Genomic DNA, 27,653 nt, shown 5'->3' with positions numbered 1-27,653 from the left:
GCAGGACTTTTGGCTCCTTTGCGATCACATATTAGCCTGATAACAACTTACAAACAGCATCCATAACAATAACATAAAAACCTTATAAACAGAAGAAAAATTATTAAAGGTGATTAATCTAACTGTGCGAGACTACCAAAAAAAATTTATAAAAAGCAAAAAAGTAAAAAATGTTTTGAGTGTAAAAAGTTAAAAAAGAAAAGATAAAGTCAGTCTGTGGTCATAGTTTGCAGAGAATCGCAATTTTTCTCTTCTCGAAAATCATCTTCTGGAAGTCCAGCGCTGGAGTCGATGTTTTTCTGACATTCATGAGAGGAAATATCAAACTTCTCGTCTTCACACAGTCTTCTCCCATCATCAGTGAAAGTCTGAGTGCTGTCAGCTTCTTCAGGACCTTGAGAAACCGTCATCATTTCTTCAGTTTTGCTGGTGAGGCTCACTGAAACCTCTTCGTTTTGGTTCCCATCATCCACCTGAGTGTCCTGAACACTGTTATGAGTCTCCACTTCTAGATTCTGGTTTCCCTGAAGCTCTTCATCACTGTCATCATCCTCATCATCCTCATCATCATGCATTACAGGTCTCTTTTTCTCAGTGTCATTACTGACACCATCATCCTCTTCATCACTTCGGATCTCTCCTTCCTCCAGCTCTTTGTCTTCTGAGACTTTTGGCTTCTTGGCCACATGCACAAGAGCTTCTGACCGTGGTTCAGCCGGGGAACATGACGTTCTCGCTGATGCAATGCTTTGGACAGCACGGGGACGCTCTAGAAGGAGAGCAAAATGCATGCAAAAATTATTAAAGGTGATTAATCTAACTGTGCGAGGCGGTCTGTGGAAAGTTCAGAGAAAAGCAAAAAAGTAAAAAAAAATGTTGAGTGTAAAAAGTAAAAAAAGAAAAGATAAGATTAACTAAGTTTGGTTAAAATAATAAAAAATGACTTAAATATATAAATAGTTTTTGATTGGGATGAATAATAGATAAGAAAAAAATCAAATAAATACAGAAAAAAATTTGATTAAAATAAAAAAAGTGTAAAAAAAGGTACAAATAAATCAATAAAAAAAACAAAATTTATAATAAAAAAAAAAAAAAAAAGATTTTTTTATATTTAAGATTTTATATTTTAGAACTAAATTAATAATTAAATAAATATAAAAATAACAATATAAATAACTACATAAAAACATATCAGTAGAATAAATAAAAATGAGTAAAATAAATAAATAAATAAATGTAATTAAAATAAATAATACATCTAACAAGGGACTGCTTTTATTCCAGAGCAAAGCTGTTAAAAAAAAGGATTTAACTAATTTTGATGGAAAACACAAATATTTTAATATATTTAACACACACACACACTGTATATTCAGATGGTATCATGAGGAAATGTTGGATTTACAGCAGTAGAGAGATAACAGCTGATGCAGAATTCACTTCAGATGTTATAACCGAATGTAATTAGAGCATAGGTTAAGTAAACACACTGTTATCTAAGAACACAGACTCTAGTGAAAGCGCTGGTGTACTCGAGCGAGGTTAGAGTCCCGCTGCTCGGCTCTGATCAACCGTTTTCTCTCGCTGAGCAGGGTTACGCAACCAACAGAAGTGTGTGTGTGTGTGTGTGTGTGTGTGTGGAGGAAGTGCCTCTGCTTTCTCCATAAACATCTTTAGGAGCAGGTAACTCGTTAACATGATAAACACATGAGCTGAGGTTATCAGCGCTGCGTGAGAGTCTCTATCAGAGGGACCTGCTACCAATGCCTTACATAACTCACTCAGCATGACAAGAACATTTTTACAGAACATGGACCGTGCATTTTAGACCACTTATTTATTTTGCATTATGACATAAGTTTTATGACAATTCAACACACTGCCCAATTTAATGATAAGTAAATATTACAGCAATGACTACAATTTCAGCAGTTTAATTAAGTGAAATAAGAATAATTAATAATTTATAATAAATGTTATTTGTGACCCTGGAGCACAAAACCAGTCATAAGGGTCCATTTTTGCAAAATTGAGATTTAAACATAATCTGAAAGCTGAATAAATGAGATGTTAGAATATGATAATATTTGTCTGAGATACAACTATTTGAAAATCTGGAATCTGAGGGTGCAAAGAAAAAATCTAAATATTGAGAAAATTACCTTTAAAGTTGAAGTTCTTAGCAATGCATATTATTAATCAAAAATTAGATTCATATATTAACGGTAGAAAATTTACAAAATATCTTCATAAAATATGTTCTTTACTTAATATACTAATTAATTTTTGGCATTAAAGAAAAATGTATCATTTTGACCCACACAATGTATTGTTGGCCATTGCTACAAATATACCCCTGTGCTACTTATGACTGCTTTTGTGCTCCAGGGACACTTATTACTTTTAATACATTTAACAATGAATGAATGAATGAATAAATTTATCAATTGCTGAAATATTTAACTTATTAAAAAAGTAAAAAAGAGAATGTGGGTAAATATGCTTAATAACAGTGTTTGACTACAATTTTTTTTAGTAAAGTATTTAGTATTTAAAACAAGTAAAATAAAAATTATTCCTCCGTATTATTTAAAAACAAACAAAAACACTTTGTTCCTTAGATTATTTCATTTATCATTGCTAATAGTCAATAAAAACTAACTAAAAATTAACTATCAATCTGAATTTCAAACAAACAAACATTTTCCTTTGCTTCTGCATTTTAGGATAAAATCTGCGGCAGGTCAACTAGCAGTGTGTTTGTGTTCAGTATCAGTGTGTGTGTGTGTGTGTGTGTGTGTGTGTGTGTGTGTTCTGTACCTGCTCTGCGAGTGAGGTACTCCTGACTGTGCTCCTTCAGAAACACAAAGACTTCTGGGTATTCCACGATGGTCTTATGCATCAGGTTTTCCTGCAGAGTCTTCTTCAGATCCAGCTCCAGATACCTGGCAGAAATAAATGACATTTAAAAATATTTTCAAATAAAAATCAGTATATTACATGTGCACACAGCACTTCAATATATGACCGATGCCACTGAATCGAAGTTCTGAATCAAGAACCGATTCATTTGAACTGATTCACTGTGATTATATTCCATCCGTGTTGAACATCCCCATGACGTCACGGCTGGAGGTGCGAGAGGAAGCGCTCATGTTTTGGCTTCATAAAAAGCAACTGGAGGCACAGCTGGAGACTCGTTCAGCCGAATCAGTAACAGCTCCTGCATGCCCTTTAGCTTTCTCTCGCATGACATCAGCGAATCCCCGAGGCCTGCAGAGCGCCGTAAATCAGGCATGTCCCAGCGGCCCACAGCTCACGCTTGTTTACGTTCTGAGAGCTTCGGGATCCGTCCCAAACACACAGCGCTGCTGATGAAGGCCCAGACACCTGCGTCAACAGATCCTCAGACTGCAGCGTCGTTTCAGGCCAAACCAAAGAGCCAAACCCACGCAAGCGAAAACAAGCCGGACCGAGCCAAACCTCACTGGGACGCGCGAGCGAGGCTTCGGCAAATCCACACAAAACAACAAACAAACGGCCGTTTCTGTGCTGAAAACCACCGACGAAGCTCAAAGTTCAGACTGAGATTCAGAGACTGAATTACACAGATACTGCTGGCCCTGAAAGTCTAGAAAGCATTCATTTCCAAGGCTGTTAATCACTACTTTATTTCAGTGAAGTCTAAAAGTTAAAGAAGAATGTGCTTAACTGTCATGAAAATGATTCTCAGTAATTCGCTTAAAACATGCATGGGGTAAATATGCTTATTTGTCATGTAAACCCTTAAAAAAATATTTCACAAAATGTTTTATAATTTATAATTAATAATGCATTAGTTTAATACATAATGCAATAAATAAATACATTTAGCATTACTACAGTTTCTGAGTATTTATCTTAAAACATGCATGGGGTAAATATGCTTAATTTCCATGTAAAATAAAAAAATGTTCCTTTTGTTAAAATAGAAAATGTATAATAATTAGAGTCAATAATATAAATCTGACATAAAATAAACAACTTTTAGCAATTATTTAAAAAAAAAAAAAAAAAAGTAAAGTATTTATTGTGAAAAAAGTAATTACTCAGTATTTAGCTTAAGATATGCATGGGGTAAATATGCCACGAAAAATATTCCTCAAAATTATGAAAAAAAAATTAAATTTCCTCTGCAAAATATTATAATGAACAATATATTATTTAATTCATCTAATGCTGAATGAATATTTAGATTTAAAAAAATGTAGCAGTTACAAAATGTAACATTCTTATGTAGAACAACATTTTAACCCTATAAAGTCTGAACCTCTAAGGCTCTAAATGATCAACATGATCAAAACTTCACTGTAAAACCTGTTTCTCACACAATCTCCTCGTGTCTTCTGTCTCTGAGTGATAGTTGAGAGTGTTTTATCCGGTCAGAGCTCTTTCAGTGTAATCAGCTTCAGCTGCTGCTTCTGGTGTCAGATCTTGAGTGATTTTGATCAAGTAAAGGTCAGAATAACTGCAGTAATATCTCCAGATGAACTCTTACTGGACTGAAGCAGCTCAGCTTTACTTGATTCTCCATCAATCATGTTTTAGAGTCTCAAATCTGATCATCAGGATCTTTTGAGGAGCGTTTGTTTCCAGAAGCTTTACTTTCACACTGTTCCTCAGCGGAGGAATGATCTTCACAAGCCTCCAGAACATCTCACATCTTCTGAGGAGCCTTTATTTTTTCATCTCTCAATCACTGCATTATATGTTTGGATCATTTACATCTCATCTCACTGAGACACATTACTGCAGATATAGAGCACAGACTCATATTTAGATCATTTTATGTCAGTATCTGCTGCATTGATTAATCAAGGCTCATGGTAATTTCAAACGAACACTGAAGAGTACTGCATTTATAAATGAACGGTGACCTAGATTAATACATGCTGTACTAAACTGTTAGTTCAAGATGGAAACAGTCTATTTGCTGAGTAAATATTAACCGTGAGCGATGAAAGACGCTTTTGTGAGTTCTCTGAGCTTCCAGTAAAGAGATGTTTGTGGTGAAGGACTGAGACGCTAAACAAAACAAACCGTTTTCACATGAGAGGCATGTCATAAAACAATCATCTGCTCATACACTGATCAACATGCTTTGGAAAATGTTTTAAAATGATGCGCATAAATATATAAATATATATAAATATTTATGGTTATAATCAATGATGTTAATTGTTGTTTTGTTTATGATTATTAACAAAATTTATGAATTAATTAATAAACAAAAATACATAGACATTTATTCATTAATAAAATAAAATAAATTATATAAGTAATATATAAAATAAATTCATAAATTCAATTAATAAATAAATCAATATATGAATTTGGGGGAAAAATAAATATTAAATTACTATTAACTAAACTGATAGATTGATTAATAAACAAAATACATTAAAATAAATAAACATATTAAAATAATAAATGAATGAACATTAATTTACGAATACAAATAATAAATTAATAAAACTAATACATCATTTTGGGAACCAAGCTAATAAATAATAAATGATTATTATCTAACAAATCAATAAGTAAACAAAAAAGAGATAAAGAAATAAAAAATTGCATAAAATAAAATGAATGAATAAATAAATAATCTATTTAATGTATAAATAGGGAACCACACTAACAAATACTAAATAATCATTAAACAAATCATTAAATAATTATAATATATAATACAAAAACGTTTGTTAATGAATAATAATGATAACATGATAAAGTACATGATAAATAAAGAATATTAATAATAATAAAAAACAATCAATCAATCTAAGAGAGAGACAGACAGAAGAGTTATAAAGTATTAGGGCAATTATTCTGATAATCAATTAATCTAACTATTTTTAGAATGATTAATCAGCTAATCATTGATTAATAATTGATTATTTCATAGATTAATCAGTAGGCTTTAGGCGATAATTCAGATTTTGTAAACTGTTAAACTACTGAGCGATTCATATTCATATGGAGCAGGAACAGAAAATCAAGCTGTAATTCTAACAGAAAGCGACACTGATTTTTCATCCTCAGTACTGTGCAGCCGCTTGCTTGAAAGCATCTACTGTATAAAGCGCTGTATGCACAAATGTGACGTGATGTAAGTACTGTATCCCGACAGCAGAGCTGCTGCAAACATCCACATCTCTAGATCAGATGCTTTCTGAGCTGCTGCTTTCTCACTGCTGTCGTGTTTGTTGTGTGTTTATTTCCTAGTATACATTATTACCTGAGAGAGTCGGGCTGTGTTTGCTCTGACTTCAGAAAGACTCTGATGTCCTCTGGAGGACTGTGGACGTAGATCTTTAACCTGAGAACAGAACACAGATGAATTCAGCCTTCTCCAGATGAAAAAACACTGTACATTCACATGTCTGTGTCCTCACTCGGCAGGAGGGTGTGTGTCGATAAGCTCCTGGTGACACACACGAAAAACGCCTTTAAACAGCATTCACAACACGCTTTACTTACATAACGTGACTGAATCTGTCTGGATACAGGAATGCACATTAAGAAAGTCAAACAGTGTCAGTTTTGAACTCATGCTGACTTGAACAGTGAATACACTCACTCACACACACACACACACACACACACACACACACACAATGTATATACATATATATCTCAGTCAAGTTTGGACACATATATATAAAAGAATTATTAAAATGATTAAGCTGTAGGGCCCTATGAAACCCATTTTATTTTTTTGTACAAAAATGTTGCTGTTTCCAGTGTTTGTGTGTATGTGTTTTTTTTTTTGTGGATTTAATTTTATTAATAAAAAAGAATGTATAACCAATTAAAATCATAAAAACTATACAATAAAAACAACATCTTTAGAGTCCTACAACATTCAGTTTTATTATTTCCCAGATTCCATGTTAATTTTCCAAAATTCTATGCTTTTTCTGGATTCCATTTAAATGGTTTAAATTAAATTCCCAAAAATTCTAACATTATAAAAAGCATTTCTAATCAAATGAACTTTAACAATTTAATAGTATATTACAATTTGTAATTATTTTTATTTTTTTTTCAGAAACTCTGTGTTTCTGGATTTATGATTAAACACAAATTTATTAAAACTATTTTTAATAATTGATTTTTAACTATTTTATTTTTTTGGCAAACAAAGTGCTGCACAACAGATGTTTACTATTAAAATAAAAATAGTGAAGAACAACTGTGATTATTCCTTAAAAATGTTTATTTATTTTTATTATAGAAATAATGAACATATATTAATAATACTAATAATAATAGTAATAATAATAATTATATATATATATATATAACTGTTAATATGTATATATGTGTGTGTGTGTGTGTGTGTGTAAAGTAAATTAATAAAACTGTTAACTGTACAAATTTGGGAACCAAATTAATAAATAAATGATTAACAAATTAATCATAAAATTAGTAAATAAACAATGCATTGAAAGAAATCAAGCAGAAATTTATAATACAAAAAATAAAGTATTAAAATAAAAGTTTTAACAATTTAGTATTATTTTTATTTTGTAAAGTACATTCTACTGTACAATATTAATTTAGTCGGAATTTCTTTAGGTCATATTGAACTATTTTGGCGGATTGCAGTGAAGATGCAGTGATTTTATCAAATGAAATGCTGAAATGGTTACAGACACTACTCCAAATCACAGTTTGGTTAAGTTAGAGCCCTACTTTTGATTTATTCATCCAAACTCCATGTTAAAATGAACTCCATTAGTGTGATTTCAGAGTTACTCTAACATAAGTGAACTGGTCAGAGTAAGTGCATGTGTCCAAACTCCTGACCGCCATTCTCATCTATCCAGTGTCCGACGTCTCAACCCGCCGTGACGCGGTTCCATTGTGTTCCTGAAGCCGATGGTTATCTTGATAAAAGCCATCGTTCATCTGAAACACACAGAGCCGAAGCTGACAGCCCTCACCGGTTCAGATTTTCTCCAAAGCACAAAGGCATTTAGATGTTAGCATGGAACATGTTCTGACAGATGATTCCTGAACTATAAACAATCCAGTCGCCGCTCTCGATGTTGCGTAACAAAGGTTTGGACGTGATGCTGATTCATTCGAATCCCCCGCTGTCTGTCAGGAGACGAGAACATCTGACAGCGTTTAGGAGGAGTTCAGTGGATTTGTTTTTTCTAAACACAATCAAAAAAAATTAAGCTACAATTAAGAGGGTTGTAAGATCGGCAGAGATCTGTTTGTTTGCTGACAGTGTCCTCACCCTCAGGTCATCCAAAATAAGTTTGTTTCTTAATCAGATTTGGAGAAATGCCATTGCTCACCAATGGATGTGAATGGGTGCCGTCAGAATGAGAGTTCAAACAGCTGATAAAAACATCACAATAATCCACAGCACTCCAGTCCATCAGTTAATGTCTTGAGAAGTATGTAATGTCTAAAATGCTGACAAATACACATTGTGTCTGCATGTGAATTAAATATTAAAATTAATAAGTTGTATTACAGTAAATTACAGTTGTATTCTGTTGTACTACAAAACCAATTATATTTTTCCCCCAAAATTAAATATTTTCTGTTTTAATTTTTCTGGAATCAATTTTTTTTTTTTTGGATATACTTTTAGTACTCAAAAAGCAACTTTAACTAATTGATACTTAAGATGAAACTTCTTCAGTTAAACACCAGTTTATTCAAGGTTTAACAAAAATTACATTTTTAGGGTCTTAATTTCTCTTAAAGTCTGTTTTTCCGTTTACATTTTTTTGGATTCAATTTTAGCAATCAAAAAGCATGTCTAACAAATTAAAATCATGAAATTAATACAATTTCACAAAAAAGTATTGAAATGACATTTCACCCAAATTCCATGTTTTCCATTTTCATTTTCCTGGATTGCATTTTAATAGTTTAATTAAATATAATCAACTGAATTCCTAAAAATGTAACAACTTAATACTTATACAAATTTAACAATAAAAGTGTCCTATGAAATGTTTTTTTTTTTTTCCTCCATAATTCTGTTGGTTTTCTTTAAAGCTACGTTTTTATAAACCAACTCCATCATTAAGATGTTTTTAACTAAAATCTAGAGTTCCTAATCCATAATAACACTTCCTCCAGTGAAAAAGTGCATCTGCTGTTGTCTCTCACATCAAAATCCAGACACATATTTGTTTAGAGCTGTTTAAACGCTGCTTGATCTGTGCAGATCTCTCTCCTGATTCAGACCAGAACACTTTTTCACTGGAGGAAGTGTTATTATAGACTTGTGTTTTAGTTAAAAGTGTCTTAATGCTGGATTTGTTTCATCTTTTGTCTTCTCCAGATGTTAACTGATGGACTGGAGTGCTGTGGATTACTTGTGGATTACTGTGATGTTTTTATCAGCTGTTTGGACTCTCATTCTGACGGCACCCATTCACATCCATTGCTGAGACACTGATGCAATGCTACATTTCTCCAAATCTGATGAAGAAACAAACTCATCCACATCTTGGACGGCCTGTGTAAGCAAATGTTAATTTCCAGGTGAGCTATTCCTTTAAAGATAATATTCCACCTCTTTAATCGACTCGTCTGTACATGCTTAATGAGTTTCTGTTATGGAATAATATGAATCAGCACTGATCTCCGGGGGTAAAAGTCTTTAGCTGTTGAACGTCATCACTGGTTTTCACAATAATTTACACAATTATCAAACCCTCCCTGAAAGACGCCTGGATTTAAGAGCAAAAGACGCCCAACTCTATTCTAGTGTTGATTTTGTGGCCTTTTATCACACTGTAAAGAGTTTATTTCTAACTCCAAACCACAGCTACATTTCTACATTGTTGATTCTCAAGCCATGATAATGACACGCTGATCCAAACGGTCCTAAAACGGTTCCATGAAGAAACAATAGCGAGAAAATGCTCCACTTCATCATGTTAATTGTCAAGTCATTACTGCATTTTGTGGAAAAGTTAAAAAATGATTCTGTCCCAGTTTTCCCTGTGAGTCTGACATCAATAAACCACCAAAAGGTGCCAGACACAATCTCACTGACTGACAATGCTGCACTTACGCCACATTTCAGCCGTAAAAAGCCATCAAGATCACATTAAACATCCGAAATGAGAAGCAGACGATCAAGAAAACGCAACGATCAGAACTCAGCTCATCGTTAATTCACTGTTCTTCATCGCTGACACGTGTGCAGTTTTCTGCAGTCATGTTTCGATGGCAAGTTCAACAGGTGAACAAGGCCCTGTATGCGCTGCAGCTAAATTCAGCTCTTGTGTATTGTATGCATACAATTCAGTCATTACCGAACTGCACTGTACAACCGAATTAACTTCAGAATAATTCCGGTAGTGGCAACCGCATTTGTAGAAATTGTATACAGACAGCACTCTCATTTGGTACATTAGAGGTTAAAATTAACAACAGCACTATTATATTCAAACCTACATATTTTCAGATATAATAATCACACTAAAAATGAAAACAACTGTATAAAACCCAATTGCATATTTGTGCATAAAACCTAGTTTTGATGACAGATTTATTCAAACACATATATTAAATAGTAAATAAGCTCCTTCTAGTGTTTTTATAGTAACTAATACTGTTTTTAAACAATCCACTAATGGTTGATGCTTTTATTGACCGATACCAATTTTTGGCAGATGAATCTGTGTTTTAATACGTGACGCTTATAATAAGTGGACATGGCAACCCTTCAAGAGCGCGCTCCGTGATGCAGGCCTCTAAACATAAACAACACGTCGCTGAACATAACGAGTGTTTGGTCGCTGTGATAATACTTTGGTCACAAATAGCGGATAACAAACATGAGACGGCAAAAGATTAGAGTTTACATTTAGATTTGTCTGTAGATTTAGTTGCAGAAAATGTTGAAAATGGCTATTAGACACTTTCTTGAGCAGAATAGCTCAACTGAGATCGCTAAAATCCAGCATATGAGAAGTTTGTTTTTTTGTAGTAAAATGTGCTCGTGGTCACCAGGTTTGGGAAGATCAAGTAAAAGAAAACGCATACAGGAGATTGAAACTCTTGAAATCTGGCAACCGCACCCATGAAAACCTGTGGGGCTCATAACAAACACAAGATAACACGAGGCACTGATGAAACGTGGATGTTTGAGGAGATGAGACATACTTCTGCCGTTTGACTGGATCTGACTCTGAAGGATGAATGTAGTCGTTGAGAATCTGACCGAGCTGCCGGTTATCAGGACACCTGAGGAAAGAGACAACCACATTCTGAAAACAAACTAAACAGACCGTTAAAATAAGAAGCGCACTCTTACATTTTAATTATGTCAATATTTATCCACCCTTAATAGTGAAAAACATCATTTTATAGAAACATCATGCAATGCTTTTTCATTCAATAGTTCAAAGCACTTTTTGTCGTTGTTGGTTGTATTTAAATGTATTGCCATATCAGCTTCACAGGCTACCACACAGCAGATTTTATATAGATTTTTCTAATATATTTTATATAATTCAAATCTTTTGGGTCCATTTGGGTTCATCGAAGTTAAAAATGACTGTCTCATGATCGGCAGACCAGAAACAATATGCATTATCAATAAATGCCCATGAGTCAGTGTAATACGGCTTACAGTAAACCTTCTGTACACAGCTTAGTCATGTCTGGATTTCACATTTCTCCCACCACATGATTTATTTCAAAGCATTTGTCATTTTGACAATTTTTCCATTCTGCCTGCCATTTATTAAATGAACTACTCATTGATTAAGAGTTTGAGCTGTTTTTTTAGAGATCTTGGTTACTCTGAAATGTTCTTCAAAACATCTGGGATTTCATGGATTTGGAATGATATAAAGGTCATTGTGATGGTTTTTGAGAGTAAATCCTTAAGGATTTTCCATTTTTGATGAACTATTGGTTTTTCGTCACATTATTTGTTTTATTTTTTCCAAAATACCAGTTTTATTTCATTTTAATGGTTGAATTAATTAATTGGTTGAATTATAAATTAATTGATTACTAAAATAATTAGAAATTATTAATTAAAATGTATTAATTAAATGTTTAACAAAACTTTTTTTTTTTTTTTTACAAATTCTATGCTTTCCATTTTAATTTAATTCCGCTTTATTGGTTTACTACTTTTTAATAATTAAAAAGCATGTATAATCAATTGAATTCATAAAACTTTAACAACTAAACTTTTTAAAACTTAAAAACATTTAATTTTTTCTCAAATTGAATGTTTCCCATTAAAAGTGCAACAGAAATTTTATTTTCTCCCAAATCCTGTTTTATTTTTTCCCAAATTTCATGGTTTCCATTTTAATTTCTCTAAATTCCATTTTAATGGTTTTGATTAAAACTGAATAATCAAAATGCATGGCTAATCAATTAAATTAATAAAAGTTAACAATTACATTTTTAACCAAAAAGCTTGCCTAATTAATTGAAATTTATCAAATAAAAGTAACAAAATAATTTTTTAGAGTCATATGAAATCCATTTAACTTTTTCCCAAATTCCATGTTTCCCATTTTTATTTTTCAGGGTTTCGTTTTAATGATTAAATTAAATTTTAGCAATCAATTAACTGCCAATCTGCATTAAACTATTATGACTAGTTTCTGTGATTCCGTCCGCGTTTTCTGCATCACAGAAATCACAGAATCCTCAAAGCGCCAAATAAATACTTTTAAAACACCAAAACACTAGAGAAGAGAAGGGCTTTTATACCTCTCTGAATAAACCGCGTCGCTCTGAGGAAAATGGATCTTCAGGTGCCAGTAGAATCGTCTTTCCCTGCAGGAACAAAACCAGAAACTTGAGTTACGCTTCCCAGAACCCCATCATACCGCACTATATGTGACTGTCTCGCATCAGAGCAATAATCAGATCGATGAGATGCACTGCACTCATGGATGACTACAGGTTCTAACAGAAAGCCTGTTGTTCTGTTCCTAGAAGTTTAGTTTGACAGCCAACAGCAAATGTGTTTTTCCAGTAAGGAAACTCTGATGTACGACAGTTAATGGTGGACAGAAGCACAGGCCTGTCTGGCATGAAGCGCCGCTATTTACTGGAACAACATGTTGGCGCGTCCATGGGCCAGTGTTGCTAATGTAATCGAGAAGGTGTGTGTTTGGAGGGAGCAAATCAATGCTGGGCATCACAGTTATGATGACGACAATTCAGCTGGCCGAAAGCCTGGAGCTGAGCCGCGGATCTGGAGCACAGACAACAAAAAAATTGAAGGCTTTCTTTACGAGATCCAAAGAACATGAAACCGCGCTGACCGCTTCCACAGCTGCTACTAAGAGTTTTATGCTCTTAATGCAACACGCATCAGCGTTCGATTGAGTCAAGCTTGGCTCTGTCAGCTTCAATATGAGGATGAACAGAAGAAATACAAGCTGCATCTGCTGAAGACTCACTGCAGTTCATACAAGTCAGGGTGAAGCAATAAGCCACGAGATCTGCTTCGCAACTCTGATTTTATGCAAATGAGCAATGATGCCAACTGCAACAATCGATCAATATTCAATGCAACTTGTCACACTAATAGAATACAAATGATTGTGTTCACAGTTAACTAGTTTTTTCTCTATTTAAAATTTCACAATGTTGAAATTTAAAATAAATCGAACATCAAAGAGATTAAAGACATGAACTGAACCAACCGGCTCTATGAACAATCACAATATTACACATTTTGATTTGATGAAAATATATAATAAGGGGATGAGCTGCAATCCTGTCCAGCACCGCATATGATGTAACTGAAATAAAATGAATGGGAAAAAATATAAAACTATGTTGGTTATAGTAAAGATACAATATATTTTAAGTTTATTGCACAATTTTTATATATATATATATATATATATATATATATATATATAATATATTATATATATATTTTAGATATATTTTAAGTCAACATAATATAAAATAACATTTAAATATTTCATTTTAGAAACTGTTTGTTTGTTTGTTTGGATGGATGGATGGATGGATGGACGGACGGACGGACAGACAAGAGATGGATGGATGGATGGATGATAGACAGACAAGAGATGGATGGATTGATGGATGATAGACGGACAGACGGATGGATGGATGGATGGATGGATGGATGGAGGATAGACGGATGGATGGATGGATGGATGGATGATAGACAGACGGATGGATGGATGGATGATAGACAGACAAGAGATGGATGGATGGATGGATGGATGGATGGATGGATGATTGATGGATGGTAGATGGATGGATGGATGGATGGATGATAGACGCATGGTAGATGGATGGATGGATGGATGATAGACGGACAAGAGATGGATGGGTGGATGGATGGATGATAGGCAGATGGATGGATGGATGGATGGATGGTGGATGGATGATAGACGGATGGATGGATGGATGATAGACGGATGGATGGATGGATGGTAGACAGATGGATGGATGGATGGATGATAGACAGATGGATGGATGGATGGATGGATGATAGACAGACAAGAGATGGATGGATGGATGAATGATAGACAGATGAAAGATGGATGGATGGATGAATGATAGACAGACAAGAGATGGATGGATGGATGGATGGATGGATGGTAGACAGATGGATGGATGGATGGATGATAGACAGATGGATGGATGGATGGATGGATGGATGGATGGATGGATGGTTGGATGATAGACGGATGGATGGATGGATGATAGATGGATGGATGGATGGATGATAGACGGATGGATGGATGGATGATAGACAGACAAGAGATGGATGGATGGATGGATGATAGACAGACAAGAGATAGATGGATGGATGAATGATAGACAGACAAGAGATGGATGGATGGATGGATGGATGGATGATAGACAGACAAGAGATGGATGGATGGATGGATGATAGACAGACAAGAGATGGATGGATGGATGGATGGATGATAGACAGACAAGAGATGGATGGATGGATGGATGGATGATAGACAGACAAGAGACGGATGGATGGATGGATAGATGGATGGATGGATGGATGGATGGATGATAGAAGGATAGAAGGATGGATGGATGGATGGATGGATTGGTTGGTTGGTTGTTTGGATGGATGGACGGACGGACAAGAGATGGATGGATGGATGGATGATAGACAGACAAGAGATGGATGGATGGATGGATGGATGGATGATAGACAGACAAGAGATGGATGGATGGATGGATAGATAATATTATACACACACGTATAGATACACATATATACATTTGTATTTTATTTTTTTCTGCAGGATCAGGAGTAGTGCAGTTCTTTATCCACAATTAAACTATTTTTTTAAAATGAATTACATCTATATCGATTAACAGCCTAAGAGCTTATGGTAAGTCTTTTTATAAGTCATTGAAAATTTTGAATAAACATGGGGAAAACATAGAATTTTACTTCTGGAATCCGACTGTTGCACTGAATCGCAGCTCATCCGGCAGATTTTAACACCGTGACTGTTTGTTTGATGAGCTCTTCACATGACATGCCTCTCGTTTAACTTTGCATGAGTCAAAATGCTGCAAAGGTGGAATAAAACACTCTGCGCAGACTTATTTGTTACATATGTCACGAATCACATGACTAAGATGAGAAGAATCACATATCATCTGCCAGCTCATCTGCTTCCATCCAACCCCGCGTGCCAATCCCAGAAAGAGCCTCCGCCAGGACTTGAGCGTGCACACCAAACCAGATGGCATGGTTACACAACCAGAACATTTTATCAGCTCCTCCGAAACGCATTCTTCTGAAGTGAGATCAGATATGGAAGCTATTGGGAGGAGAGTTTGGACTGAGTTTCCAGCCTGAGGTGGGCAGCAGGTCGGGGTGGAGGTTTGGTCGGTGCACAGGTGTAAAGACGCTGCCTCCAGGCAAAGGAATTTATGGGTTTGCTCGGGCTTGGTGGCCCGCTGGAGCTCAAGGTGGAGGCGTGGCGGAAAAAGCCTGGGATACCAGGTGCGAAAGCATTGTTACGCCTCCAATGGAAACTTTTTTTTTTTTGCTCTAATGGAAAAAGGGATTTTCTTCCTCAACATTTTTGCCTTGCTTTCTAGTAGAAATGACTAGGCACTCTTAAATCAAGATACATTAGGATCCAAAATATCATAATATATAATTCTTGTCTGCTGAGAAAATGATTAAAATTAAGTTTGCGATTTAAATGAAATCAAACAGCCACCAACGGACATAATACATAAACAAAATATGTAATCTGTGAAGAAATCTAGCTGGTTAAAGGCCCATTCACACCAAGGACGCTAACTATAAAGATAACGATAAAGATATAGTTCTAAAAATTGTTCTCAATATTACAGAATAGCAGAGTCCACACCACAGCTATAACGATAAAGACACAGAGAAAAGATATCGTTGGAATCACTTTTAGAATTATTTTTTCCAACATACAAACATTGACAGCCAATCAGAATCAATCCTGCTGTAACGAGCTCGAGATTTTAAAGCGGCAGACGAGCGTACGCTTAGAATAAACCAATGATATCGTCCGCTGGTGTAGACGCTAATATTGTTATCTCTATAATTATTGTTCTTGGTGGGAACAGGGCTTAATGCTTTAAAGGTATTAAAATTTGTTAAAACCCTTGTGAACATACTTATCTGAGAGAGAAGAAACAACACGGTTGCTTATTATTAATATTTGCTAAGTCAAGCATCACTAATTAAAATCTGAATGGAATAACCACTGCTGTTAAATGTTAAAGTTTATGCACTTTATGACGTGTTATGACCATTTGGGACAGAGACTCATGAGAAGTTGGCATATTCCAAGAAACAAACTCAAAATTGTTGAACCCACTGCTGTTAAATGTTTTATATTCTTTCTATTTGAGTTTTTAGAAATGTGCTTCAAAACAAAAGTTAAACATTGAATGAAGACCCAAAAGTACATATTTAGGTTTGCACTCATACAGAACAATCCTGCAATCACAAAGCAACATGTTATCAATCAATCAGAACTTAGCAACTAGAGACAACCACCCCAACAAAGCAACTGCTTAGTAACATCCAGAGCCGTTGAGAAACAGAGATGTGACACTCCTATAGGTTTCCACAGGAACTGAGGAATGCAGAAGTAAAGCGTGTCATGGAGCAGCCAATAGTTCCAGCATTGAAGTCCATTCATTTCAGTGCTTCAAGGAAACTCTGGTAAATGGAAGAAATTACTGCATTTTTCTGACCTCTCGGAAATCTGGCCAGTAGTGGTATTTTACGAAGTAAAATTTATGAAATTTTAAAAACACAAGCCCTATTGTTCAAAATGTTGAAACTGAGAGTTTTGGACTTATTTTTTCACTAAAATAAATGTTTTTGTTATTACACAGAGAGTAAAGTACAGAGAAAAAAGAAACCGTTGGGTACTGGCACCAAGTTTTAGGTACCGATACCGATATCATATCGGTTAAACTGTGAACGGTACCCAACCTAATTGTAAAGCATACTCAGAGTAGTTATCATCAATACACAGTCAATGCACATTATGTGCTAATAATTACTCACAACTGCTGAAGATATAGTGAAACTGCTATCTATCCTACTTAAACCCATTCATACAGCGCAGAGTTGTTTGGACCCATTGAGTTCTATGAACCACGTGACCGCAAGGAGGCGAGATCAAAGCATTTCGCAACTCAGCAGCTCTGGTAACATCCAAGCAACCACCCAGAACACTCTAGCAACCACACAGTAACACATCAACAATCAATCAACACCTTAGCAACTACATAGTAACGCCCCGGAAACCACCACCAACAACCTAAGAAACCGTTTTGACAAATTGTTCAAAATTAAGCGTTTATAATTAATTCAAATGAGAGAAAAAAACAAATAAATCTGCCAGAAAAATTAACTTGTTTTCCGTTTGAATTAAGTTCTTTTTTGATGCCTAGTTTTGAACCATTTCATCTATTTCACACAAAATATAAAACAAAACGTGAGCTTTCCCATCAGCATCCGCACAGGTTTTGTTGTTCATAGTGATGCTGGAATACAGAAGGTGATGAGGATTCTTCAGTGATGAGCTCAGGTCTTATTCACCTGCTGTAGGCCCTGGGCGAGGAAAAATCATAAAGCGCTTTCACAACACCTGGTTAGCCCTCAGCTACAGCTCCAACTGATCGATCAAATCCAGATCTTTTCTCAAGCTGTCAATGTTGCAGAAGCCAAAGGACACTGGGTACTGTAAAAATACTTGAGGAACAGAGTTATCAAACTGACTTTGTTTAAGCCCAGTCTGGAGAGTTTGTGGCACATTTAAGTCTTGCATTAAACGGCTTGTGTTGATCTGAACTGGCACGGAAACACACAAGGCTTGCATTGAGTTTCGCTCAATGCAGAACAAAAAAGGTTAATCAATGCAAACAATGAACAGACTCTGAAAACCAACAAACAGCAGAGTTTAGGCTCAATCAGATGGCCTTATAGGAGAGTAATTTCAAAAAGATGGTTGTTGAGTAACAGGCACCCCAGAGCTGCGGGTGAGTATCATCAGGACTTTTACTGTGTCACTCACAGGAAAACATTATGAACAGAAACAGGCGCCAGGTCTTAGACTAAATATGCGGTTTACCGATGGCATTTATTTGCAGCACACAGATACAGTAGATGCAGTCGACATCTGAGAACAGCAACAGGTTGAATAGCAGGTTAAAGCATTAGATGCATTATAACAGCACAGTTAAAACAGCTGCCTATTAGTAATGTTTGCGAAGTCAAGCAAAATCTGAATGGAAAAGCTTGATGTACTCATAAACATAATTCACAAGTTTATGCACTTTATGATGTTTTGACCGTTTGGAAGCTGACATAACTAACCCAAGAAAGAAAATAAAAATGTTGAACCCACAGCTGTTAAATTTCTTAAAGGGCACCTACTATGCAAATTTAACTCTTTCCCTGCCAGCGTTTTTGAAAAAAAATTGGCCAGCATTTTTGATGGTTTTTTATTGAATCTTATGGCCCCCATGAAACACCGCGTAGGTTTTTGTTAAATGTGAGCCAAAATCATCACAATTAAAAGAACCGAAGACTTAAACTACTTCAGTCTGTGTGCACTGAATTTATTTAATACACGAGTTTCACAATTTGAGTTGAATTACTGAACTTTTCCACGACATTCTAATTTATTGAGACGCACCTGTAATTATTCACGGTATTTAGAAGTGCCCACGATAACAATACCGTGCATATTCATTACCGCGATATATCGCATTAACGAATGTCTACAGGCGTGTCCTGGCGCTCAGTCACCGAACAACGTGTCCCGTTCAGTAATGAATTAAGGTAACGGCACGTATGCACTCAAACACCTCGTTGGCCTTCACCTCAGGCCGATTTTGCACGGTGAAGTCTGTGTAGCGACCCAACACCGGCATCCCGAACGTGGCTAATGGTGCCAGTACAGAGAGAAAACTAAATGACTGCGATCTGACAGAACGACGGTGTGAAAGAGAAAAGCCAGATGTTATAACCGTACATGGTGACGGCAAAACACATCGGCAGCTGCGGACGAAAAAATTAGCCAACAACGGCACAGACAGGAAAAATCCTGGGTGTCCCCAGTGTAAACCCTGCAAGCACACGGGCGTCGTCCCAGCACAGGACACCCTGTTCCACCCGCGTTCCACGAGATGCCAAAACGAACGCTGTTCATCATTTCCTAAAGAATTTGCGAATTCTGCAATGTGGCTTGTTAAGGAGCTGACAGCGATCCTCCAGAGGAAGCGCACGCAACATCTTTACAGTGATTTAGACTCATTCGGTGGCAGTAAAACTTCATCTAGAACACGTTCCAGCAGTAAACGGCACGCCAACAAGGAGCGTCCCGGAACACAACTGAGGCTGTGAACTTTGAGCCAAACGCAAGAAAAGCGCCGTGCTGCTATCGGTCATATGTGTGTGTCATGGAATCTGAACGCTCGTTTTCATGAAACACAAAGAGAGAGAGAGACATCCTCGGCTTTATCGTCTGCATCACGCCCGCCGCGAGCACATCTGTCGCGGACGGATTTGTCCCGAGCGCAGCGTGTCGCTAACCATGTGCAGTCACTGAACATCTGCTTCTGATATTGTGTACTTGGTACATTCTGAAACCGATTTCTCTCCCGCATCTGTCCTGCTTCTGTCAGTGCATGAATGAGATCCAGTTTAAAGTCATCTGTATCTAATGTATCTAATGTAATTAGATACGGATCATCACATACTGTACATAAACATCTGATATAGGGCTTGACATATGCTTTCAGTTAAAGAAGTTCTGATCCACATTGCAGCTTATTTTGGTCAAGACATGCCCACTAATAAAAGAACATATGACTGACAAGTAAAGCAACAATCTCTGTTCTGATGAAGTGTTAAGGGCAAGTTCATCTGATATAGATTACTGTATAAAAAAAAATAGAAATAGGAAAAAAATAAATCTGACACAAAATAGGAAACTAAGCCTTACTTCTCTTTGAAATGAATGTTGTTGACCTTATTGCGACTATACAGGCGTTTATTCATTTTATTTATTTTATAAATCTGACCTCGCTAGTTTTTATTAAAATATCACGGCTTCAAGAATATCAAAACTTGACCTTCTAGTGAACTGATAAGAGTAATCTATGATGCCGTATTTCAGACGTCAATCACTTTGTTTGCTTTCCTATAATCGACTGCAAGCTTGCATTCAGATCTGCCGCCATCCAATCAGCAACCAACGGATGGAACCGAGACCCCGCCCTTTTTCTTTATTGATAAATTACGTCACAGTTCAGAAGAACAGATCTGTTGCTAGTTCTGTTACAGAAAATCCCAAACTTCAGAGAAATAAAACACTCGATGCCACTTAAATGCTAAACTTTGCTCTTAGTTCTTGCTCAGTAGTTCTTGCTTTGTGAACCTTGTACGACGACCAATTAAAAATAAATAAATAAATAAATAAATAGTACTTTACTCCAGGAAGCTGACAGCCAATCAGATCGCCAGATCAAAAAGTCTTGCCACTTGTCCCAAAACGACTAAAAGTTACAAATGATTATAATACAGGCTGTGTGTGCAAGCGTTGTTGATGATTCATTAATCACTGATTATTTGTTGTTAATATTTAACCCGATCAGGAACAGTAATAAATCAAGCAAACAACAAATAATTAAACTAAACCAAAAAGCCTATGTTGCAGCACCAGTTCATGGTAAAAATGTAATTTTAATGCAAATGCCACTTCTACTAATTGAACTGAACTAAGCTGGATGATGACATCACTGAATGACGAACTGAACATTTTGCATTATTGACACTATTTTCCTATTTAATACTGTAAAGCTGCTTTGACACAATCTGTATTGTTAAAACCACTATATAAATAGAGATGACTTCAAACATCATTTCAATAGCATACTTCTAATTTGCCCACAAATTAATGTTTTTTTTTTTTTTAGGTTTTATAAACATATTACTACACATGCTGACTACAGCCAATCACAGTGCTCCTGGCACTCACTCGTCCAATCACAAGCATTCAGCCAACTACTAATCCCCTCGCTCACTACAGCCAATCACAAGCACCCCCGCAACGCCGCCAGCCAATCACCAGCGCCCGCTCTGCCTCCATATATGGAATGCGGTGATGTCATGAAGCGAGGTGAGCTCAATTAACCGCCTTCTCCTCTTCAATGACATTAATTACGCTTATTAAAAGAGAACAGAGAGTAATTATGACCGGTCCAGGATCCTGCAGACTGACAGACTGTTCTGCCAGCTCTCTGCCGTCACACTCAAAACACAAATTAAATAACAGAATCCCACTGAGCAGAAGCAGAAACGGTCAGGGTGGGTCAGCCGGACCGAAGCACAGGTCATTAATCATCATCAGCTGAGACGAAAACCCTCAACAAGCCATCAACATCACTGTCCTGACTGCACTTAGCAAGAGCGCCACCATGTGGCTCACAGAAGAACTGCAGACGCCTGGGAGGAAAACAGCACGTGTTTGACATAAATGCACAATGCATGAGACATTCTGAAGAACAAAACTGTTTATCATTAAATAAAAATAGTAAACATAAACAGACAGACAGATAGACCAATAAATAAAATTAAATTAACAAACTATTTTATTCTTGTTTTCTAATTTAAGAATTAAGAATATTTTGCATTCCCAAAAACATTTCTCATCAAGACAGTCACAATGAAAATAGTGCGCGTTCTTATGATTATTATGGCTTATTATGATTAATACGATAAGATGCGTTTGGTTAAACTGATAAGCAAGTCTTCTGTAAAATAGTATAAAATTCCCAAATAATAAATTATTATTAAAATATGAATATGTTTAATTATTAAAATAATTATTACAATTTCTTCTTAAGAAAATAAGATGACTACATGATGACGCACACACGTTAATAATCAGATATTAAATAACAGATAGTGACTTCATGCTGTTATATTAATAATATTCAATGTTAATAGCATTACAAACGAATACACAGATATTACACAGATATTAAAACATCATTTTAAACTAAATTATTATTATTATAAATTTTTTTAAATTAAAAAAAAAAAAGACGTTCTTAAAAGAACAAATGCTGCATGACGATGCACACACCAAACTTTAATAATCAGGCGTTATATAATAGATAGTAATGTATATATTAAATTACTATTATTCAAATAATACACTTTAATGCATTTAGCAGATGCTTTTATCCAAAGCGACTTACAGTGCATTCAGGCTATATTAAATTATGTATAAAATATGACATTTTTAATTTCAAATTAATGTAATTTTCTTATTATCTACTTAAGAAATAAAATATGTTCTTAAGAGAACTTGTATCTAGGAAGTTTCTTATGAGCTGCTTAGAAATTATCTGAAAAAAAAAAAAAAAAACAACACGCAAGATTTTCTTGATTTTGAGATATATTTGTCATTATAAGAATGTGGTGCAGATATTGGGACTCTTCCCTGTCAACTCAATGAAGCCTAAAGAGAAATATTGATAAACCCAGAGACTTACGCTCTTCTGAAGATGGTGCTGTTCTCCCGGTGTTTGCTGAACACTTTGGGCAGAAACTTCAGGGTGACTTTGACTGCTCTGGCTTTTCTGACCATCCACATGCCTTAGAAGACAGGAAGAAACAGAGCTCATGTTTGCACCTGGTTCTGACTTCTGCATCAGGAACAGATATTGGCAGGCCTCACCTCCTTCGGGTGCCGCTGGCTGCGGAGCAGGACGGCGTCTCTGTTGGACTGCTGGGACAGTCGGGCCGTGTCCTCCAGAAACCTGTAATCTACACCACAGCACCTCAGTGATCTCATCCAGTCAGCTGTTTCTGTGAAGACGGAGCAGACACTCACCGTTGAGCAGGTCGAGTTCATCAAATTCAGCCAGAGGGACAAACGCCGTCTTGTCCCGAACACCACAGCATCCCGACACCGTCTTGTGCTGCTTGACGCACGCCAAACTACAGCAAACCAAACAATTAACAAACAACACTAAATACACACTTGGAGGAAGTCTCACTGTTATTAATTTGATCAAAACTCATAGGTTTGATCATAGTACTAACACTGAGTAAATACCATCAATAAACTGCTTGAATATTTAATAAAAGATGGTACTAATATTATTTTGTTATTATAAAATTAATAATATCAAATTTATAGTACTTATATATTTATTATTAATATTTATCAAAATATAATTAGACATCAAATAATATATAGTAATGATATTAAATTACTTTTATATGAAAAATAATGCATTTATAATATATGTGTGTTCACTGTATTTTTTTATAATATAATTGCATTATTTTAATAATATAGCAATATAACAAAATATCATTTGATGTTAAAATATTAAAGGGATAGTTCACCCAAAAATTTTAATTCTGTTGTTAATTACTCACCCTCATCTCGTTCCAAACTCGTAAAACTCGTTCAGAACACAAATTTAGATATTTTTGATGAAATCCGAGAGCTCTCTGACCCTTCATAGACAGCAACACAACTGAAATGTTCCCAGACCCAGAAACGCAGAAAGGACGTTGGTAAAAATAGTCATGTGACATCATTGGCTCAACTTTTAATTTTGCAAAGCTATGAGAATACTTTTTGTGCGCAAAGAAAACTAAATTTAACAATTCTTCTGGGAACATTTCAGTTGTGTTGCTGTCAACAGAGGGTCAGAAAGCTCACGGATTTCATTAAAAATATCTTTATTTGTGTTCCGAAGATGAACGAAGGTCTTACAGGTTTGGAACGACATGAGGGTGAGTAATTAACAACAGAATTTTCATTTTTTGGGTGAACTACCCCTTTAAATAATAGATGAATTATAAACAGAGGTCTGATCACAGCATTAACACTGACTACAGTGATGCATGACTTCACAACATCATCAAACCGATCGTCATTAATAGTGTACAATAAACCTGAGTAAAGTTACATCCAGGTGTGTGTGTGTTACCTGCAGGTGTGTTTCATTAATCTCACAAACCTCAAATCTGAATAATTAATATCAAAAACATAACAAAGATTAATAAATAATGAAATATACAATTTAACATAAATTAAAATTAAACAAACGAAGCAGGCATTACTACAAAATCAAAACAAATTTACCATCTTAATACAAAACGTTACACAAGCGAATGTACACGACGGGACTGAGTTAGTAGAAGTGCGACACAGATGTAAACAGATCTACACAATCACTCTGACTTTACCCTGTTTAGACTACAGTTACTGACCTGGACAAAGCCATCTTGCGCTTGACTCCTCTCCGATCATCATCTGCTTTATCGTTGATGTCCATAACAGGTAACATATTCACCACATCAACACAAGAGTTCTTACACGCACTCATTCGATACTCTCTGACCAAAACACCGACCACGTGTGCTGCGCTCCACACGTGTCTGCCGTCTTCTGCGCTCTCTTTACGACAGTTTTCTGCAGTCGGAGTGCAAGGAGAAGCTTGGGCAGAACTGAAAGAAAAGTCCGACCGGCGAATTTCAACAACACAAGAATGCACATTTAATACACGTGTGGAGTAAGAACGGGTAGCCGAAGTGTTTAAAACGTACTAGCACAGCTCAGTTGAATGATACAGTTTACCCTCTTTAACTTTATGTCGTTAAACTAAATGTGCAAAACTGTCAGCTGAAATATCCACAAATAAAAAACTGAAATGTGTGGTTTATTTGTCAGTCAGATGATTGTGTAGGTTGTGTTTGGGTCCCAAGCGAGTTTTCTGTTAGAATCATCACTGGTCCAATTTATTTTTAACTTTAAAATAAAATTATACACCGCGTAATAAAGACACCCAGCTTTAATGCTAATATAAAAAGCCGTCTTTATTAATTATGAATATGTTGGGGTGTCACAAAACAGCAGGGACTTGATTTTGACACCAATGTCAAAATCAAATCCTTGCTGTTTTGTGTTCATCTGCTTTTCCCATTCGCCCTTTTTTTTACACTGACCAGTGAAAACTAGTGAATTAAGTTACAAACTCAATCATAATGCACAATGTTTCCATCTAACATTATTTGAGCTGCATTTCATATTAAAGGACTGTTTTCACTAGTTAGCAGTAACGTTAAACCGGTTACCTCACCATGTTCGTAGATTTGTGTTGGATGTTTTAACATGGAAAGCGGTTATCTTCGGAATGGAAAGAGGATGTTATATTTGTAAACATCATGCTTTTTTTCGCTTGTTTCAGTTAATATCATATCAAGCTAGGCCAGTACTGACAGTGTCACGTAGACATGGCTGAAGACGCCAAAAGCGGAGGAACAGACAAACCGTGTATATTGAAAATAGCAGAGGACCCAGGACAGATCCTTGTGGCACTCCATACATTACTGGCATTAACTGAAATGATTCCCTGTTTAAATAAACAAATTAATAACGGTCGGACAGGTAGGATATAAACCATCTTAAAGCCTGTCCTTAAATATATTACATTTACATTTAGTCCTTTAGTAGATGCTTTTTATCCAAAGCGACTTACAAATGAGGACAATAGAAGCAATCAAAACTAACAAAAGAGCAGCAATATTTAAGTGGTGTTACAAGTCTGTTAGCCCAAAGCAGTAAACATAGCAAGGTGTTTCTCATACACATACACACACACACACACACACACACACACACATTTAAATCTATCCAAAATAAAAGTTTTTGTTTGCATATTTGTGTGTGCTGTGTATATTTATTATGTATATATAAATACACACATGTGCATATATATATATATATATTTGTAAATATATATATATATAAAAATGTTTTTATACGTAATGTATATACGTAAATAATTTCAAAATATATACTGTATGTGTGGTAAATATGTATATATATATATATATATATATATATATATATATATATATATATATATATATATATATAATATATATATATATATATAATACACAGTACACACAAATATTATGCAAACAAAAACTTTTGTTTTGGATGCGACTAATTGAGATATTAATCATTTGACAGCACTAATATATATATATATATATATATATATATATATATATATAGTATGTATATATATATATATATAGTATACACACACATACACACACACACACACACACACACATACAGGTCCTTCTCAAAAAATTAGCATATTGTGAAAAAGTTCATTATTTTCCATAATGTAATGATAAAAATTTAACTTTCATATATTTTAGATTCATTGCACACCCAACTGAAATATTTCAGGTCTTTTATTGTTTTAATACTGATGATTTTGGCATACAGCTCATGAAAACCCAAATTCCTATCTCAAAAAATTAGCATATTTCATCCGACCAATAAAAGAAAAGTGTTTTTTAATACAAAAAAAGTCAACCTTTAAATAATTATGTTCAGTTATGCACTCAATACTTGGTCGGGGAATCCTTTTGCAGAAATGACTGCTTCAATGCGGCGTGGCATGGAGGCAATCAGCCTGTGGCACTGCTGAGAGTGTTATGGAGGCCCAGGATGCTTCGATAGCGGCCTTAAGCTCATCCAGAGTGTTGGGTCTTGCGTCTCTCAACTTTCTCTTCACAATATCCCACAGATTCTCTATGGGGTTCAGGTCAGGAGAGTTGGCAGGCCAATTGAGCACAGTAATACCATGGTCAGTAAACCATTTACCAGTGGTTTTGGCACTGTGAGCAGGTGCCTGTCATGCTGAAAAACGACATCTTCATCTCCATAAAGCTTTTCAGCAGATGGAAGCATGAAGTGCTCCAAAATCTCATGATAGCTAGCTGCATTGACCCTGCCCTTGATAAAACACAGTGGACCAACACCAGCAGCTGACATGGCACCCCAGACCATCACTGACTGTGGGTACTTGACACTGGACTTCAGGCATTTTGGCATTTCCTTCTCCCCCAGTCTTCCTCCAGACTCTGGCACCTTGATTTCCGAATGACATGCAAAATTTGCTTTCATCCGAAAAAAGTACTTTGGACCACCGAGCAACAGTCCAGTGCTGCTTCTCTCTGTAGCCCAGGTCAGGCGCTTCTGCCGCTGTTTCTGGTTCAAAAGCAC

At 35.6% G+C, this 27,653-nt stretch overlaps 1 protein-coding gene across 1 annotated transcript; it reads right to left on the bottom strand.

Annotated features, from left to right (window-relative positions):
* Window positions 1–209: 209 nt before the first annotated feature.
* Window positions 210–25,707, bottom strand: znhit6 (zinc finger HIT-type containing 6). Its single transcript, XM_042750549.1, has 12 exons — window positions 25,700–25,707; window positions 24,836–25,072; window positions 24,729–24,751; window positions 24,553–24,589; window positions 23,439–23,545; window positions 23,283–23,371; window positions 23,098–23,201; window positions 12,769–12,834; window positions 11,194–11,274; window positions 6,281–6,361; window positions 2,824–2,948; window positions 210–769 (listed from the first exon to the last, which is right to left on the bottom strand). Exons 1-12 carry the CDS (start codon window positions 25,705–25,707, stop codon window positions 210–212), a joined length of 1,518 nt encoding a protein of 505 aa, XP_042606483.1.
* Between the last annotated feature and the right edge of the window lie 1,946 nt (window positions 25,708–27,653).

The sequence above is a fragment of the Cyprinus carpio genome, chromosome B23 (assembly GCF_018340385.1).
Source record: "Cyprinus carpio isolate SPL01 chromosome B23, ASM1834038v1, whole genome shotgun sequence".
In the NCBI taxonomy this organism is placed as follows: domain Eukaryota; kingdom Metazoa; phylum Chordata; class Actinopteri; order Cypriniformes; family Cyprinidae; genus Cyprinus; species Cyprinus carpio.
This window is presented reverse-complemented; position numbering and strand designations above follow the sequence as displayed.

Coding starts and splice junctions, on each gene's coding strand:
- znhit6 (XM_042750549.1), bottom strand. Junction 23,202..23,282: donor GCCAGCGGCACCCGAAGGAG/GTGAGGCCTGCC, acceptor CCTGTCTTCTAA/GGCATGTGGATGGTCAGAAA. Junction 12,835..23,097: donor AGCACCATCTTCAGAAGAGC/GTAAGTCTCTGG, acceptor TTGTTCCTGCAG/GGAAAGACGATTCTACTGGC.